General features: G+C 49.1%; 1 protein-coding gene across 1 annotated transcript in view; it reads right to left on the bottom strand.

Annotated features, from left to right (window-relative positions):
* Positions 1 to 1,387: 1,387 nt before the first annotated feature.
* Positions 1,388 to 18,144, bottom strand: part of POLA1 (DNA polymerase alpha 1, catalytic subunit) — a 2,033,948-nt gene continuing 2,017,191 nt past the window's right edge. Inside the window, exon 37 of the mRNA XM_086934515.1 lies at positions 1,388 to 2,957. Coding sequence (XP_086790641.1) covers positions 2,812 to 2,957 — 146 coding nt within the window. The 3' untranslated portion in view covers positions 1,388 to 2,811. The remainder of the gene's footprint in view (positions 2,958 to 18,144) is intronic.

Genomic DNA, 18,144 nt, shown 5'->3' with positions numbered 1-18,144 from the left:
TGGGGGCGCCCCTTCCTTGGCCACGAAAGGAGCAAAAGGCAGCAGGTTGCTGGCGCGGGCCGACAGGCCCAAGGACTTGGCCGTAGCCCTGGAGTCCTTAAAGCGCTCAAGCGCACTGTCTGCCTTGTCGGCAAAGAGGAGACAGCCATCAAACGGCATGTCAATAAGGGTGTTTTGGACATCAGCCAAAAAGTTGGCAGTCCTCAGCCAGGCGTGGCGACGAATCGCCACCGTCATTACCTGAGGACTTGGAGCCCGAGGAGTGGTGTCGACTCCTGTAGCTATGATGACTCTGGCCCCGCGACCGGTCCCTCGACCTCCTTCCTGACCAGGACCTCGAACGGCACGGGCTGACGGCTGGAACTCGAGGCGCTTGCGGGACGGCTCCCACCTAACCTTCGAGGTCAAGTCCCGGCAGTTGGGGGACACCGACGCGGAGCTGCAGACGACGCCTACCGACGCACAGGGTACTGCTACGCAAAATTTTCCGGATACAGTCTGACACCTGGGGTTATTCTAAGGTAAGGAATCTAATACTAAACTGTTTCTTTCAGATTCTAAGGTAAGAAATCTATAATACACAGTCTCTTTCAGATATGGATATACTCGGTATGGCATTAAAACCTATAAATCACATGCCATGCAATTAAATGACTAGGCTCTGACACACTGTAGGTATTAAAATGCACCAAAGATTGTGAGCTGGCTGTAACATATGCAATTATGGCAGGGTATAAAACCGGGATCGTGAACACTTCAACACCATCTTCAGGCCATGGGTCAAGGAGTCCCTATCTTTTTAAAGAAACACTGAAACCAGGGCCGGTACAAAAGTGAATGTGTGAGGCCCCTCTAATTTAGATAAGTGCCCCCTGACCATTCAAAGACACTGCGGGACACCCATTGTCCAGCATTTTAGCGCCGCCACAGTTTTAACTTTTAGCCCACAAGCAATTCTCACACGTTTAGCCCGATAGCTGTAAGAATTGCTTGTGGGCTAAAAGTTAAAACTGTGGGGGCGCTAAAATGCTGGACAATGGGCGTCCCGCAGTGTCTCTGAATGGGTCTCCTTGCAATTGGGACAAGAGGAAACGTCTCCTTTCCCTAGGCCTCCAGACACCATCTCTGAGAGGCCAGGGGAGTGCCCCTCCCACGGATCCAAATTGCAAGGAGACACCTGTCTTTCAGTTGCATTGACAGGGAAACAACAGGACACCCGATTGGTGCGGGCCCCATGCTGGTGGGCTGAGGGGAGGCCCTGGGCAGCTGCCCACACTGCCCATGCCTAGTGCCGGCCCTGGACACTGAACTCTGAACTAGGATCACAGACTCAAACATTATCCACTGAACAAAAACCAGAGTGGAAGATTTAAAGATAAACACGCACTTTCTGTAAATTGTCTACAAAAATCTTTATTGAAAGGATGAAGCACAAAAGGAGGACACATTTTGTTTTTCTTAAAGTCTTTTCACAAATTCAGTTTGGCTTATACAGGCTTGGCAAACAAGCGGTTCATCAAAAATGGGGAAGCTACTCCTAAAAATACAAATAATTACTGATTTAAATATGTTACAATATAAAGGGTTAAAAAGCTTAACCTGTAGGTTCGAGAACGCAAACGGTATTGACATGGCACTGCAACTGTATATCGAGGGACTTAAAACACTTTCATTTGACTGTTAAAAACACAACTCCACATTGGTCCAATAATTCACGTTTGGGTGGCATTCGCCGGAGATCTAACACTATATTGCTGCACTGCACCGACAGTTCCAAAACGGTCAACCATTTTTTTCACTTTATGGCAGTTACTCAAGGGCATGCATGATATATAACAGGGCTTACATAAATCGTCCAAAGTTTCTCTTACACTGTACTGCAAGGACATATGTAAGGCTTGCTTATTTGTTACCCTTTCATACTGGTGGCAACTGTCATTGGAAAAACTTTTAACCCATAATGAAGGTTATTGAAGTAATTAACATCCCCATTTCTTGGCAAGGGGAAGCCATATTCGTTTATTGTGACAAAAGGGCATATCTGTTATCAATTTAAGAGTTGGCAAAAGTACATTGAGCACATGCCGACAAACTAGAAGAGGAAAAACTAAGCCTGAATGCCGGTGGCATGGTGCGCTTTACACAGGTCCTCAAAGTGAAAACTGCAATTAAGAAACTGAGACGGAATGGTCTGAGATATTTCACATTTACATCATCATTTCCTAAAGGAATCCTGGGTTCACGTGACTTTCTCATCACTTAGCAATACAACTTTCTGCTATGGGCAGTCGATTTAGAAACACTACTCGTACATAACTTACAGTAGGAAGAAAATCAAGCAAAAGTCACTGGGATACAGTGCTATATTAGGATTGAGAAGCCTATGAGGTTAAAGTAAATTCACAAGGCCCTTGGGGACTGACGGCGCCTCGCTAAACCGAATGATGCGGTGTGGGATCACTGTCAAGCAGCACCTTGCCACGGGGAATGAGTTAATTATAGCAGCACACCGGTGCAGTTCTTAAGGGTCAACAAACGTTTAATTGGATAATGTACTATTGAATTGGTTGGGAAACAGAACCAAATATTGAGACGCCAACATGAAACCAAATCCCATTTCAGAAACGCTTTAGAGATAGCAAAAACATTTCTATTTAAAATGAATACCTAAAATACTCCTATCTGGCCCTGGTGACACACTCATAAATCAAGCTGCAGCGTGTATTGTAATTCGGGGGAGCAGCACGGTCACGCCCCTGAACCCTCTAGCTGTGGGGGCCTCCTTCGCCGTGCATGATGCATGGTTCTTTCTCAATGCACCGTGCTGAGGCTCTGAAAAAGCTTGCTGAGGTTCACCTCGGAGTAGCCACTGCCAGCAAGACACCTGTCCACAGCGCTCTTCAACTTCCTGTAGACGCTCGCTGACACATCCTGGTCTATGCTAGATTTCACGTGACCTGTGACAAAAGAAGACAGAGGGGTTAAAGGACTCAGAAAGACAGAGATAGTACACCTCCCAGTTCCTCGGTAAGCCTGCTATGTACGACACAAACTTTAACAGTTATGTGCAAAATTCATAAAAGAGCTTAAAAAGCGTTAGTAGCATAAGATTTTGGTAGCTGGCAGTTTTTTTCAAATACATCAGTTTTTAGGGCTCGGCCTACATCCCACGAAGTGGGTGTGGCCAGAGTCCTTTAGAGGGCAGTTCGCCGAGCTAACCTAGACATTCCAGAGAAGCGCGTGAATTTTGTTCATCATTATTGGTAGCTGCATGGCAATTGGCCATCGCACAGCTGTCTTTTTACAAGGCAGCACGCAATAGGCCATAGTTTGTGGAGTTTCTCTACTTCCTGCATATTCTGTTCGGAGACGCGCACCAGAAGGCTATAAATTATCAATTACCAGCTGTCAGGGGGCCCGTAATTGAATCCAGATGTTGGGCGCGCGTGCACCATTCTTTGCGGTCTGCTCTCTGAAGCCTTGGAACTGTATTTGGCATTCTTGGAGCGTGTGCATTTAGTGTCTGGACTGGATGATGCTGGGCGCGCGTGCACTCTAGCCTTTCCTCCTGGGCCTCGGCTCGGCAGAGGTGCGTGCCTCGAAGGCTGCTCGGGAGTCTGCCGGGTCAGGCACAATATGTTTTTTGTTGAAATCTGCAAGTTATGCAACAGGTTGCGGTTTGCGTGCAAGTACATTAACGGAAAGCGCCACTGGCGCGGAAGCAGAAAACAATGATGTGTCCATGAACATAAGTGAAAACAAAGCGGTAAATAATGAGGCAGTGACGTGGTTGCTATAAAGCAAAATCACTTGTTAGCAGTGTTTAATTTGTGCCATAATAAGTGCCAGTACCCAAGATATTTCTGAGGAGGCCACTGCTGCTTGCCCTACTTCAGGCCACTGCCAGTGATGCCAAATACGATAACCAACGACACCTACCACCCAGTCATGCATCTGCTCAGAGTGTGAGTGCAGAGTAGTGAGTGCAGAGTAGTGAGTGCAGAGTAGTGAGTGCAGAGTGGTGAGTGCAGAGTGGTGAGTGCAGAGTGGTGAGTGCAGAGTGGTGAGTGCAGAGTGGTGAGTGCAGAGTGGTGAGTGCAGAGTGGTGAGTGCAGAGTGGTGAGTGGTGAGTGCAGAGTGGTGAGTGCAGAGTGGTGAGTGCAGAGTGGTGAGTGCCGAGTGCCTGTTCCAGAGAGAGCAGGGTATGCTTGTGCGCTTACACGGTGCACTGACACACAGGAGCTAAAACAAAGAACAGCTGAACACGTGGGAGCTTCATTGAGGCAGCCGGCCCTCTGTGAAGGGAGCAGCAAGGAGGGGATGCCTCAACCAATCAAGCGCAGCTACTCACAACCTACTGTACGATTACAACACAGGCCGAAGGGCAGAGCTAGGTCTTTTCGCATTACGCAGGGTGAGTAGTGTGTGAGTGTGTAGGGTGAGCAGTGTGTGAGCGTGCAGGGTGCACCTCTACAAAACTCACGCTATATACGGCTGAAAAATAGCACTAGGGGACGATAATGAAATTCAACAGTACTGCGAAAGCATGGCTTACATTACAAACAAAGTCTTGCAGTTGCCCATTGTAAATGACAATGCCATTTATTTAACGATTAAGCTATTGGCAATGTAAATGACAATGCCATTTATTTATGATTTAAAGAAATGTCATGAGCAATGCCAATAGCTCTACCTTTAATGATGCCGAGACCATTGCATTGTAAATGCTTGTTTGAACATGTACCGAAGCAGATCAGGTGTTCAATGAGCTGGGGCTACCAGACAACTAAATGTCTCCACGACACCTGGTCTCTTTAGTCCTGGACTTTCACAGCAAAATCCCTTGCGCATCAACAGGTGGTGTAGTGCAGCTCTGCGTCAGGTCTGTCCTGTCCCAGCAGGACATTGGGGCCACTGTATGTGCACGACCTCTGCATGCAGACATCAGTTTCTTTCTGATCGCCCTGCAAGCTTATGCACGCAGAGCCATTACAATCAGTTTATGGCAGTGTTCAGGCTTCAGGTTGTAATCTTATGGACTATAGGAGGCATTCCAGAGAACGGGGAGGCGGTGGATCAGTGAGGAACATGTGGTTTGACAGTCTCTACCAGAAAAGGCATTACAGAAGGTAAGCAAATGGTTGTTCTGGTCTGTAAGGAATCTATCACTAACTAATGTCTCTTACAAATATATTGTTACACAAGTATTAACTTGTGCATCTGAAAGAGACACGTTAGTGATAGATTCCTTACCATACAATATATACCCCAGCATTACCAACTCCACTGGAGGGTCTGCGAACAAGATTACACCAGAATGAAGCCGTCTCTCCGGACTGGACTGTCACGGCAGTAATGCTTGGTAAACGTGGGCAGCTAGGCCCACGTAGCTGCCTGACAAATGGCCTGCAAGGGAACGTCCCGTCCCAAGGCAGTAGTGGCTGCCGTTGCCTGGGTGGAATGGGCATGCAGCCCCACAGGAGGCTCCTTCTTAGCCAAGGAGTAACAGGCCTTCATGCAGAGAACGACCCACTGAGAAATGGTCCGTTTGTGCACGGCCCGACCTTTTTTGGCACCCACATAGCCAACAAGGAGCTGGTCATCCAACCGGAACTGTTGTGTGCGCTTCAGATGGAACGAGAGCGCACGTTTTGGGTCCAGACGGTGGAGCCTCTCCCTCTTCTGAAGGATGCGAAAAGAAGGTGGGCAAAATGATGGTTTGCCTGACGTGGAAGGGCGTAACAACCTTTGGCAAGAAAGAACGACGGGTCCTTAAAACAACCTTGTCCGGATGAACAGAAAGGAACGGAGGCTAAGAAGACAGAGCCTGGAGCTCACTCACTCTTCTGGCAGAGCAACCAGGAAAGCGGTCTGTAAGGTGAGAAGACATAAAGGACAGTTGTAAAGCGGCTCAAAGGGAGCGCACATCAAATAAGTCCACACAAGGTTCAAGTACCACTGATTCAGAAAAGGGGGTGGTGATGGACAGAGTATCTGAATTAAACAGAACACTCGTACCCCGTCAACAGATCAGGGCTTGATCCATCACCGTTTTTTTAGCTCACTGCACCATCCCAGCTCAGAACCTGGCTACATGCAAATTAGTCTGTCACTGGCCCAGTGCATCATGGTAACAGGGCAGACCAAGCCAATTCTTTTACTGGAAAGGAAACAAGCTTCCGGGGACCGGTTTCTGGTATTACAGCCGTCTTCGGCCCGGCTTGCTTGAATCCTGATGGTGCAGTGAGAAAGGGACTCATGTCTGAGCATACCCTTCCACGCTTATGGTGGACAAAAAGATTCAGAAAAGGGGGTGGTGATGGACAGAGTATCTGAATTAAGCAGAACACTCCTACCCAGTCAACAGATCCGGTCCCCGGAAGCTTGTTTCCTTCCCAGTAAAAGAATTGGCTTGGTAGTTTGGTCTGCCCTGTTCCCATGATGCACTGGGCCAGGGACAGACTAATTTGCATGTAGCCAGGTTCTGAGCTGGGATGGTGCAGTGAGCTAAAAAACGGTGATGGATCAAGCCCTGATCTGTTGACTGGGTACGAGTGTTCTGTTTAATTCAGATACTCTGTCCATCACCACCCCCTTTTCTGAATCAAGTACCACTGAGGCATTACAATCCGGACCAGAGGGATTGTGTGAATAATGCCTTTCAGGAAAAGGTTACCAACCGGGGACTTAAAAACAGAAGGCTGATTAGGAAGCCGTAGAAAGTTTTCAAAGCACTTTATGATTTAACTCGGGATCACAGGCTGGTAGACGGGTGGGGCAAAATAAAGCGACAGCAGCTGGGATTCACCTTTTACTCACATCAACATAAAAAATTAGTTAGGCTGGACCATTTTTTTGCACCACCTTTTTTATTAAATGGCGCATTCATTCAGGTATTTCCGAGGATATCGTCGGATCATGCCCCTGTAGTCTTAGAGCTTGTGGCCAGTAGGGTTAGGAAGACGTATAATTTTTTTAACATTCGATAGGAAATTGTGTTTGAATAATAAATTCAAGGAGCATATGTGGATTTGGATTAGGGACTTCTTTTTGAAAAACAGGTTATCTGCACCGATTGATATAATTTTTGATTCTTTTAAAGCCTGTTTTCGAGGGAAGTGCTTAGTTTTAGTTTATACCTACAGAAGAAGCAAAAGGAGGAGCTGGCTGGGTTTTATGAGGCACTCAGAGGGGCGGAATGTGGGTTAACGAGAGGTATCATCTCAGGCATGCAGGATATTTCGGAGTTATTAAACATAGTGGCCAAATGTAGGTCGAGGGTTCTTGGCTTCTGGAGTGAAGAGAATGCTAGGAAATATATTATTTCGAAACAACAACTTCATGAGTTTGGCGAGACTGTTGGCCGAACACTGGCGCTGCGCCTGAGAATGAAGGGCTCGGCGAGAGCTACCCAGACAATGAAAGATCAGAATGGTATGACACATTCGGACCCGCAAAAGATACTTGCTATATTTCAGGACTTTTATGCTGCTTTGTATACACATCAAGGAGGAGATGGGGCGAACAATGGTATGGTATATGAGGAGGCGGCACAATTAGATCCGATGCTTGCAGAACAGATTGACACCCCGATATCCATGATAGAATTAAAAAGGGCTGTAAAATGCCTAGCGGTAGGAAAAGCAGCAGGACCTGACAGAATACCGGTGGAGGTGTATAGGCTTTTTTCCCCGCTTATTAAGGATGAGATGCTGAAGGTATTTCGGCAGGCGCAGGCTGGGCAACCGCCTAAATCATGGTCGGAAGCCACTATTGCGTTTTTTTGCAAAAAAGATAAACCTCCAGATTTGGTCGGGTCATATCGTCCTATTTCACGATTAAACTGTGATAACAAAATGTATTCTAAAATCTTGGCTAATCGCCTTTCCTCTGTCATCACCCCCCTGGTGTCTGTGAATCAGCATGGTTTCATCCCCCAACGTGGAGCTACGGAACATATTAATTAAGTTGTTACGTTGTTTGATTTGGCTAGTGTGGAAAAAAGGGAATTAGCATTAATACTGCTGGACGCAGAAAAAGCGTTCGATCGAGTGGAGTGGGGGTACTTATGACAGATAATGTAGCGAAATGGTTTTGGACAGAAGTTTCTGACAGCTATATAGGCATTGTACGAGGTGCCCACTGCTAAGATATCTGCAATGGGCTTGCTTTCAGATTTGGTTCCTATTACCCGAGGTACACGGCAGGGTTGTCCCTGCTCTCCTTTATTATTTGCTTTGTACATAAACCCCTTTTTAGAACGATTATTGCACAATGTTCGAATTCCTTCATTTTTGGTACATGGTTATGAATTTTCTGTTTTTGCATACGCAGATGATTTAGCTGTGATCACTGTGGACCCTGCTGGCGCAATGGACGAAATTGAGAGGCTAGCGTCAGAGTTTGGGGCGAGGTCAGGGTATAAGCTCAATGTGTTAAAGACACACATTCTGTGTTCAAATAGCGCTCAGTTTAGAGATGACCGAGTGATCAAAGAAGTAACATATTTGGGTATACTAATAAGGTCAGATATTAATGAGCTGATGGAGGTAAATTGGAACTCTTTGATTGGAAATATTAAAAACTCTTTGGATAGATGGGATCAGCTCAATTTTACAATAGTAGGACGCTGCAATATCATTAAAATGTATTTGTATTTATTTCACTCCATTCCCTTAGAAGTCTAAAATGTTAGGCTACAAACTCTCCAATCAATTTGTGGGAAATTCATTTGGAGTCCAGGTAAGCCCAGATGGGCTATGCGTTTTATGACTCTACCCCGTGAGAGAGGGAGTTTAGCAGTCCTGGACTTTGTTTTGTATTACAACGCTTGTTTTTGTTGAAAATGCGGTGGATACTTACGGGTGAAGGGGCTAGTAGCATGGCTAATTCACCTACGATTTTTGAAATGTTAATGGGCCCTATTACTAGGCAATGTCTATTTACTGACGTGGATGGCAGCTACTATAAGCGCACGAGATTTAAGGTTTTAATTAGTGCTCAGAAAGTGTGGAAACGAATTTGAACTTTGATAAAAGTTGGGAAAATCTCTTATTATACACCCCTGCATGCTGGGAAGTTGCTAGCTGGTATTTGTCAGGATAATATTGCCTCAGCATGGGGGAGACAGGGTATTAGAATTTTAGGTTCCTTCTACTCTAAAGAAGGGGTTTGTAAATCTTTCGAAGATATGGTTATACAGTATGGTATCCCCAGACCACAATTCTTCAAATATTTGCAGATAAGGGACTTTTTACAGCGGGTTAATTTTATCAGGGAACCCCATCCCTTAATAGAAAAAATTAGGCGGCAACACAGAATTGGAGAAGTATATTGCAAATGCTACTTACCAGTATGCATCTGTTCTTAGCATGTAGGGCTGCTGACATTCATATCTGTGCATAGATCGCCGCCTAGTGTTGGGTCCGGATGATTGCACATTGTTGTCCTGGAAGAGTCTTCGAAGTATCACGAGATAGGTAGCTCCTCCCCTGGACTACAGTGCGCATGGGCATCGCCTCCATCCCCAGATTGTTTTTAGCCATTGGCAGAGATGGAGTGAAGTAGGTGAGTGATGACCATGCTATGAGCATATATATATATATGAATGAATACTGCAGCTGCTACAGGCGCCGGGGAGGAGGGTGGGCGATATGAATGTCAGCAGCCCTACATGCCAAGAACAGATGCATACTGGTAAGTAGCATTTGCAGTTCGAGGCATGTGGGCTGCTGAATTCATATCTGTGCATAGAATACATAGCAGTCCCTCCATTAGCGGCGGCCGCCCGTGCCAGCTGCAGCAGTCTGAAAAAGTGTTTTGAGAACAGCCTGCCCAACAGCTGCCTGCTGTTTGGAATGCACGTCTACACAGTAGTGTTTAGTGAAAGTATGTGTGGTAGACCATGTGGCTGCTCTACAGATATCTTCCAAGGGAATGTTACCTAGGAAAGCCATAGAGGCCCCCAACTTCCTGGTGGAATGGGCCCTCGGTGGGATAGTGAGAGTGCGCTTAGCTTTAGCATAACAGATCTGAATGCATTTCACGATCCACCTAGCGATCCCAGCTTTGGAGATAGCGTTTCCCTTGTGGTGTGTGGCAAAAGCAACAAAAAGCTGCTTGGTTTTGCGAAAATCTTTTGTCCTGTCTACATAGTACATCAAGGCTCTCTTAACGTCAAGGGTGTGGAGCATCCGCTCCGCCAGTGTCTCTGGGTTCTGGAAAAACACCGGCAACTCAATTGTCTGGTTCATGTGGAATTGAGATACAACCTTGGGTAAGAATTTAGGGTTAGTGCGGAGCACAACCCTGTTAGCATGTACTTGGAAGAAAGGTTCTTGGATGGTGAGCGCCTGCAACTCGCTAACCCTCCGTAGCGATGTAATTGCTACTAAGAACGCCACCTTCCAAGTCAGAAACTGAAGCTCACAAGAGTGCAGTGGCTCGAAGGGAGGACCCATCAGCCTTGTAAGAACCACATTGAGGTTCCATTCCGGAGCTGGTGGGGTCCTTGGTGGAATGACTCTTTTGAGTCCTTCCAGAAAGGCCTTGATAGCAGGGACTTTAAAGAGTGACAGGTGTTGCCTATTCTGGAGGTATGCTGCCATATCAGACAGATGAATGCGGATGGAAGAGTACGCCAAATTGCATTGATACAGGTGGAACAGGTAACAAATGATGTTTTGAATGGAGGCATCTAGCGGGTCAATATCCTGGTTAACACAGTAGATGACACACCTCTTCCATTTAGCCGCATAACAAGCTCTAGTAGTGGGCTTCCTTGCCTCCCGAATGATGTTCATGCAATCGGGAGGTAGATTGAGGTAGCCAAACTCTAGGACTTCAGGAGCCAGATCGCCAGGTTGAGCTGTTGCGGATCTGGGTGCTGAATGTCGCCATGGCTCTGCGTCAGAAGGCTGGGAGTGAGATGAAGCCTTTGATGCGGTACCACAGAGAGTTCCAGAAACGTGGTGTACCACGGTTGGCGAGCCCACGTTGGAGCAACCAGGATGAGAGTCATCGAGTGCTGCCTGAGCTTGCGTGCCACCAGCGGTATCAGGGGTGCTGGGGGAAAAGCGTACGCAAATCTGCCTGACCAGTTCATCCACATCGCATTGCCCTGTGATTGCGGGTGTGGGAACCTGGCGGCGAAGCTTTGGCATTTTGCGTTCTCCTTTGTGGCGAACAGGTCTATCTCTGGATGACCCCACTTTTGGAAGTACGGTTGGAGTACTGATGGATGTATCTCCCACTCGTGCATTTGGTGGCTGTGCCTGCTGAGCAGGTCCGCCATCTGGTTGTCCTTGCCCGGGAGATGCTCTGCCATGAGGAAGATGTTCCTCTGAATGGCCCACTTCCACATGCTCTGAGCCAGATGAGACAGCTGTGGAGAGTGTGTGCCCCCCTGCTTCTGAATGTAGTACATGGCTGTCATGTTGTCCGTCCGGATCAACACGACCTTGTTGCACAGATGTACTTTGAACGCCTTTAAGGCCATGAAGATTGCCATCAGTTCCAACACATTGATGTGCATCTTCCTTTGCTGTAGTGTCCATAGTCCCTGCACTGTGTAGTGGAGTACATGCGCTCCCCATCCCTGGAGAGAAGCGTCCGTCGTCAGGATGATCTGCGGCACAGGCTCTTGGAATGGTCGGCCCTTGCAAAGGTTTTGTGGATTCCACCAATGCAGAGAGTTGTATGCCCGACCGCTCACCAACACTAGGTCTGTCAGTTGCCCATGAGCCTGAGTCCACTGACGTGCAAGGCACTCCTGAAGCGGACGCATATGTAGTCTCGCGTGCGGGACAATGGAGATGCAGGAGGCCATCATGCCTATCAACTGCATGAACACCCTCGCGGGAAGCGAGTGCTGAGGTCTGAATCGTTGGATCAGCGTCTGGATACTGGCGATTCTCACTGAATTTGGCTGCGCCGTGGCTGCCAGAGTATTGATTGTCGCGCCCAGATACTGTCGCACGTGGGCGGGCTGGAGATGGGACTTTGGGTAGTTCAGAGAGAATCCCAGATCGTGCAGGAGATGAATGGTGGGTGACACGTGGTCTACGCACTGCTGTTCTGTCTTTGCTTGAATGAGCCAGTCGTCCAAGTAGGGGTAGACGTGGACGTTCTGGCGACGGAGATGCGCCGCCACAGTCGCTAGGCACTTTGTAAATACCCTTGGCGCCGTGGTGACCCCGAACGGCAGAACCCTGAACTGGTAATGCTGGTCTTGAATCGTGAATCTGAGATACTTCCTGTGGGAAGGATGCAGGGGGATATGAAAATATGCATCTTTCAGATCCAGCGTAGCCAGGAAGTCCCCCTGCTGAAGCAGAGGGAGCACTTGCTGTAACGTGAGCATATGGAAATGCTCCGAGAGAATGTACCAGTTGAGGGGCCTGAGGTCCAGGATGGGCCTGAGGGATCCGTCCTTTTTGGGGATTAGAAAATACAGGGAGTAAACCCCTGTTCCCCTTTCCTGCAATGGAACGAGCTCTATCGCCCCTTTTTGCAGCATGACTAGAACTTCCTGCTGCAACAAGGTCAAGTGCTCGCCGGACATAGGACGGCTCCTTGGGGGTATGTTTGGTGGAATGGAAGTGAGTTCCAGACAGTAACCGTACTGGATAAGAGACTTGACCCACCTGTCCGTGGTGATGGATTTCCACGCTGGCAGGAACTGCTGGAGTCTCCCCCCGACCGGTGTTGTATGGTCGGGGGGCAGTGACAAGACGTCACTGCTTGTTGGCGGTGGTGGACCTGGAGCTGTTGTTTCCACGTCCCCTGCCCTTGACATTATTGCCTCTGTAGCCACCTCTACCCTTGTTGTTGTACGAGGTTTGGGTGTTACTCTTGTAATACTGTGTGGACTGCGATGCCTGACCCCTTGAGGTGCCTCTGGAATTTGAGCGGCGAAAGGAACCACTCCGAAACTGCTGATTTTGGAGGGCCCCCATAGATTTGGCAGTTTCCGTATCTTTTTTCATCTTTTCCAGCGTCGCATCCACCTCAGGGCCAAACAAGTGGTCAGGATTAACTGTTTGATTCAGTATTGTTGTTTGAATATCGGGTTTGAACCCCGAAATTCTCAGCCAAGCATGCCGTCTAAGCAACACACTGGTGTTGATCGCCCTGGAGGCTGTATCTGCCACATCCAGCGCACATTTTATGGATGCATTCGTGATGAGCTTTCCTTCCTGAATCAGCATTTCCCCTGCCTCCTTGTACTGGCCAGGCAAGTGTTGCAGTAGTGATTCTAAGGTGTCATAATGAGCCCTATCATAGCGTGCAAGTAGGGCCTGTGTGTTAGAGATTCTCCAAATATTCGCTGCCTGTGCAGCGATTCGTTTCCCTGAGGCCTCGAAGATCTTGGACTCCTTGTCTGGGGGAGGAGCGTCACCAGTGGTCTGCGAGTTCGCCCTCTTCCTAGCGTTGGATACAACCAGCGAGTCCAGTGGCAAGTGTCCCTTGATGTATGTTGGATCCGAGGGCGCTGCCTTATATTTCTTGTCAATGCGAGGGTTGACGACACGCGCCCGGGTGGGCTCCTTGAAGACCTCAGTTGCGTGTTTGAGTACCCCCTTAAGCATTGGCAGTGTTTTGACCGACTTTTCAGCCACTGAGAAAGTGTCAAATAAAAAGTCCACATCCACGGTGTCCGAGTGCAGCTCGACATCGTGGTTAGCCGCAGCTCTTTCGATCAGAGCGTTGAAGGCCGCTGAGTCCTCTGTCGGTGACGTCTTGGCCGCAAAAAGTTGCGTGTCCTGGCCCGACTGCGGGTCCTCCGGGTCGCCTCCGGCCGACCACGGTACGTGTTCCTCCTCCGGATCCGAGTACGCCGGATAGACGTACTCGGCGTCCTCCTCGTCCGCATCGCCTGCGGCGGAATGCGTCGGCGAGTGTCCTAGGGCTTGTGGAGACATAGGTTCCATCAGGGCAGAAGAGTCCGCAGAGTCCCTCTTATTTTTGAGAGGGATCCGAAAATGTTCCAACACCGGTTCAGTGGTGATTTTCCTCTTGAGGAGAGACAGTTTCCCAGTATTTGCGTCGATGATAACCTCTCGACGTTCCTCATCAGCAAGCGGCTGGAGCCGAAGCTTTGACACCACTAAGGCAGCCTTCGGCGTCAACACCTCCTTCGAGGGGCCTCCAGGTTTCGGCGCGAAAGCCTTCGGCGTCGACTTTGGCGGCAGGGTAAAACGGATAGGCGTTTGCGCCTTCGCCGGCTTCGGCGTGAGCTTAGGCGCTACAGTGTCACTGTCCTTCCGTATCCGCTGCAGGGATTCCGCTACCTTCTTTGTGATGGCAGGAGAAGGCTTGACCGGCTCGAGCGATCCTCCGGCGTCGAGAGTCGGTTCGATGACAGGCACCTTTTTCGGGGCCGACACCTCATGCGCCTTGTTCGCAAGGGCCGGCGCCGGCCGAGCCCTGTGCGCGTCGTCGGCATGACGCTTCTTCGGAGCCGTCTTCGGGTCCCCGACCCCTTTCGGCGCCGACGCAGCCGCGTCGGTCGACTTCGCCTTCGGCGCCGACCCCGAGGGCTTCGGGTCGGCCATCTTGGCGTGGCTCTTCAAGTCGGCCATCTTGACTTTCTTGGAAGTTGACGCCTCCAGAACCTTCTGCCCCAGCGCAACTTTCACTTTCGTTTTCGCATCCGAGGGTGCGTGGCCAGATGGCTTCACTTTCGTTTTCTTCAACGGGAGTGGTGCCTCAGACATGTCCGTGACCGGGCTCGGAGGCGGGGACGTAGGACTTATAAGTAGATCTTGGGTAAGGCCCGAAGGCGATCCCTCGACCTGGGCCGTATAAAGGGGATTGACCCCTAAGTCTGGTTGGGGATGCTCCTCCTCCGAGCTATCCCCTATGGTGGCAATAGCCCGATCGTCGTCCCCTACCTCGTCGGCGACTTCGTCAAAGTCCTCATCACCCGCGTCGTAGGCATCCCCTTCGGACGCGGGACCAGATTCCGAACCTTGCACGTCGTCCTCGTCTCCGACAGATTCTTGGAATATGTCGTCTGGTGGGGGCGCCGCGGTAGCCGAGAACTTAGCCTGGAGCCGACTGGCCCGACGAATCTTCAGAGTTTTCTTGCACCGGAATTTCGAACACGCCATGTAGCTGTCTTCGTCATGGTCCGGTGACAAGCAGGTATTGCACACGGGGTGCACGTCGAGGTGTGAATATTTGGAGTTACACACCGGGCATTTCTTAAACGGTGTCCGCTCCATAGCAGAAGTGTAGTGTAGGCCCGTCCGCGCCGAAAGCACGCGGAAGGGTAGCAAGAGTTCGGAGCTGAGAGTCAGACAAGAAACCGAACGCAACTATACCGACGCTCAGCCTAAAGACCTTTTGGTCTCGAGTAGAAAGTTGAACAACTATCGGTTCCGACAGAGGGAACCGAAACACATCCGAACCCAATGGCGGAAAAAAACAATCTGGGGATGGAGGCGATGCCCATGCGCACTGTAGTCCAGGGGAGGAGCCACCTATCTCGTGATACTTCGAAGACTCTTCCAGGACAACAATGTGCAATCATCCGGACCCAACACTAGGCGGCGATCTATGCACAGATATGAATTCAGCAGCCCACATGCCTCGAACCATGTATTATTAGCTAATCATTTGGACGATTTGGATAAGCATAGGGGAAAATGGTCTAGGGATTTGGGGGAGCCAGATATCAATATTGAGAAACTTATTGCACTATCTATGGAAGTACTTATGTCTGCAAATCTGAGGGTTCAATTTTTTAAATCTATATTTGATTTATACTACACTCCTGCTTGGATGGTTAAGTGGGGGACTAAATTTGATGGCAGATGTTTTCGCTGTCAAGAGGATAATGCAGATAGTGTACATATTTTTTTTAAGTGCATTAAGTTGTCAAGATTTATAGCAGATTTGGAAAATTTCCTGTGATTAGTTTTGAAAGTAAGGTTGACTATTACACCTGCTACGATGGTAATTGGGATTGGGCCGGGGTGAATGTATGACATTGTTCTACATTCTGTCCATCAACTGTGTTTTTTGCAATTTTCACCCCGAGTGTGCTGGGTATACTCAGACGTGAGTCCCAGGCTCTCCACACCACTGGAGTCAAGCTATCCAGGCTGATGAAGGCTGATAGCCAGAAACCGGTCCTTGGATGCTTGATTCCGGTCTGGGAAAGACATGGCTTGGTAGTTCGGACTGGACTGTTCCCATGAGGCACAGGGTCAGAGCTGATTTGCATATAGCCAGTGTCTAACCCAGGGTGGTGTGGAGTGCAAAAAAACGATGGATTTAGGCCCAGATCCTTGTACTGGGGTGAATGTATGACATTGTTCTACATTCTGTCCATCAACTGTGTTTTTTGCGATAACTCATATGTACATAGAAAATTCATTTTTTTTTTCAATGACCCTAGCACGCTTATGTATAGCTATGGTTTTTCCTTGATTTTTCTTAGCTACAGAATGGCTCCAGAAAGATCCACCGGGGTTTGAACTGTGGCGTGCGAAAATGCACAACTATTGTAAAATAGAATGGGGTTGGTTTTCTGTGAAAGGGGCGAAGAAGCGTAAGATCGACTTGACTATATGGGGAACATTTAGGGAATACTAGCAGGATTGAGATATTATTGTACTTAATTTGATTTATTTTGTTCAATTGAAATTGATTTATTTATTATGAGTATACTGTGTGGAGTAGAAGTGTATCTTATGTGTCCTTTTATGTGCTTTTGTGTACTAATTCTGTAGAAAGGCGGAGATAGCAGAAAGATAACCCTTGATAGTGCCCAGAGCAGAGCTTTGCCGGGCCAAGGAAAGTAGAACCAGGAGGACTTCGGAAAGAGGGACAGAAAGGGGATCCACAGACTTATCTGTGCACCCTGCCACAAACTTGTTCCACCTGCAGGCGTAAACCGTTTTCGTGGATGGACGTCTGGCTGTCCGAATGACATCACAGACTTCGGGAGGAAGATCGAAAGCTGTCAACTGTCGCCGCTCAATCTCCATGCATGGAGGTGGAAGCTAGACAGGTTCGGGTGGAGGATCGTACCCTGCTGCTGCGACAGAAAATCCTCCCGTAGAGGCAGTCGGATCGGGGGATCGATCGCCATGCTGAGTAGCTGGGGATACCAGTATCTCCATGCCCAATCTGGAGCCACAAGGATGACTTTGACCGGGTCGCGCCTGATCTTCTTCAGCACTCTGGGTAGAAGTGGTATAGGCGGAAAGGCGTACAACAGACCGCAGCTCCACGCGTGATGAAAAGCATCGCCAAGCGAGTGCCGCCTTGGAAATGCCAACGCGCAGAACTGATGACATTGCGCGCTCTCTTCGGTGGCAAATAGATCTAACCAAGGCTCTCCCCACTACTGAAAGAGACCTTGCACCACGTCCGAGTTCAGACGCCATTTGTGATCCATCAAGCACCGACGGCTGAGCTTGTCCGCCCTGGCGTTAAGAGAACTTGCAAGGTGTTGAACCACCAAGGTGATGCCTTGATTTTCCAGCCATGTCCAGAGGCGCAGAGCCTCCTGACAAAGGGTCCAGGACCCCACTCCGCCCTGCTTGTTGCAATACCACAAGGCGGTAGTGTTGTCCATAAACACCTGCACTACACTTCCGCGGACAGAGGGAAGGAATGCTTTCAGTGCAAGTCGGATCGCCCGAAGCTCCAAAAGGTTGATATGGAGCCGGGACTCCACCGGAGACCAGAGTCATCTGATCTCCGCCTCTCCCAAGTGGCCTCCCCATCCCAGGAGAGATGCATCCGTCACCCTATGTGCTCCGGTTGGGGAAGGGAGAGGGATCTGCCATTGACCCAATCGTGATTCGTGAGCCACCACTGCAAGTGTTGTGCAGTGCCCTCCGAGATCTGGACATGATCGACAGGTTGCCCTAATGCGGAGCCCACAGGAACTTCAGGTCCCACTGCAGAGCCTGCATATGCCATCTGGAATGTTGCATTAGCAGGATGCAGGAGGCAATCAGGCCCAGGAGCCGGAGGGTCATCCTGACTGAAACCCGTGATAGAGGCTGAATGATCGGAATCATAGACTGAATATCCAGGACTCGCTGCTCAGGAGGATAAACCCGAAACTGCGTCGAATCCAGAACCGCTCCAATGAAGGGGAGCTTCTGAGAGGGACTCGGGTGC

The sequence above is a fragment of the Lissotriton vulgaris genome, chromosome 8 (genome assembly GCF_964263255.1).
Source record: "Lissotriton vulgaris chromosome 8, aLisVul1.2, whole genome shotgun sequence".
NCBI lineage: Eukaryota > Metazoa > Chordata > Amphibia > Caudata > Salamandridae > Lissotriton > Lissotriton vulgaris.
Note: the sequence above shows the minus strand (reverse complement) of the source record. Positions and strands in the feature narration are given on the sequence as shown.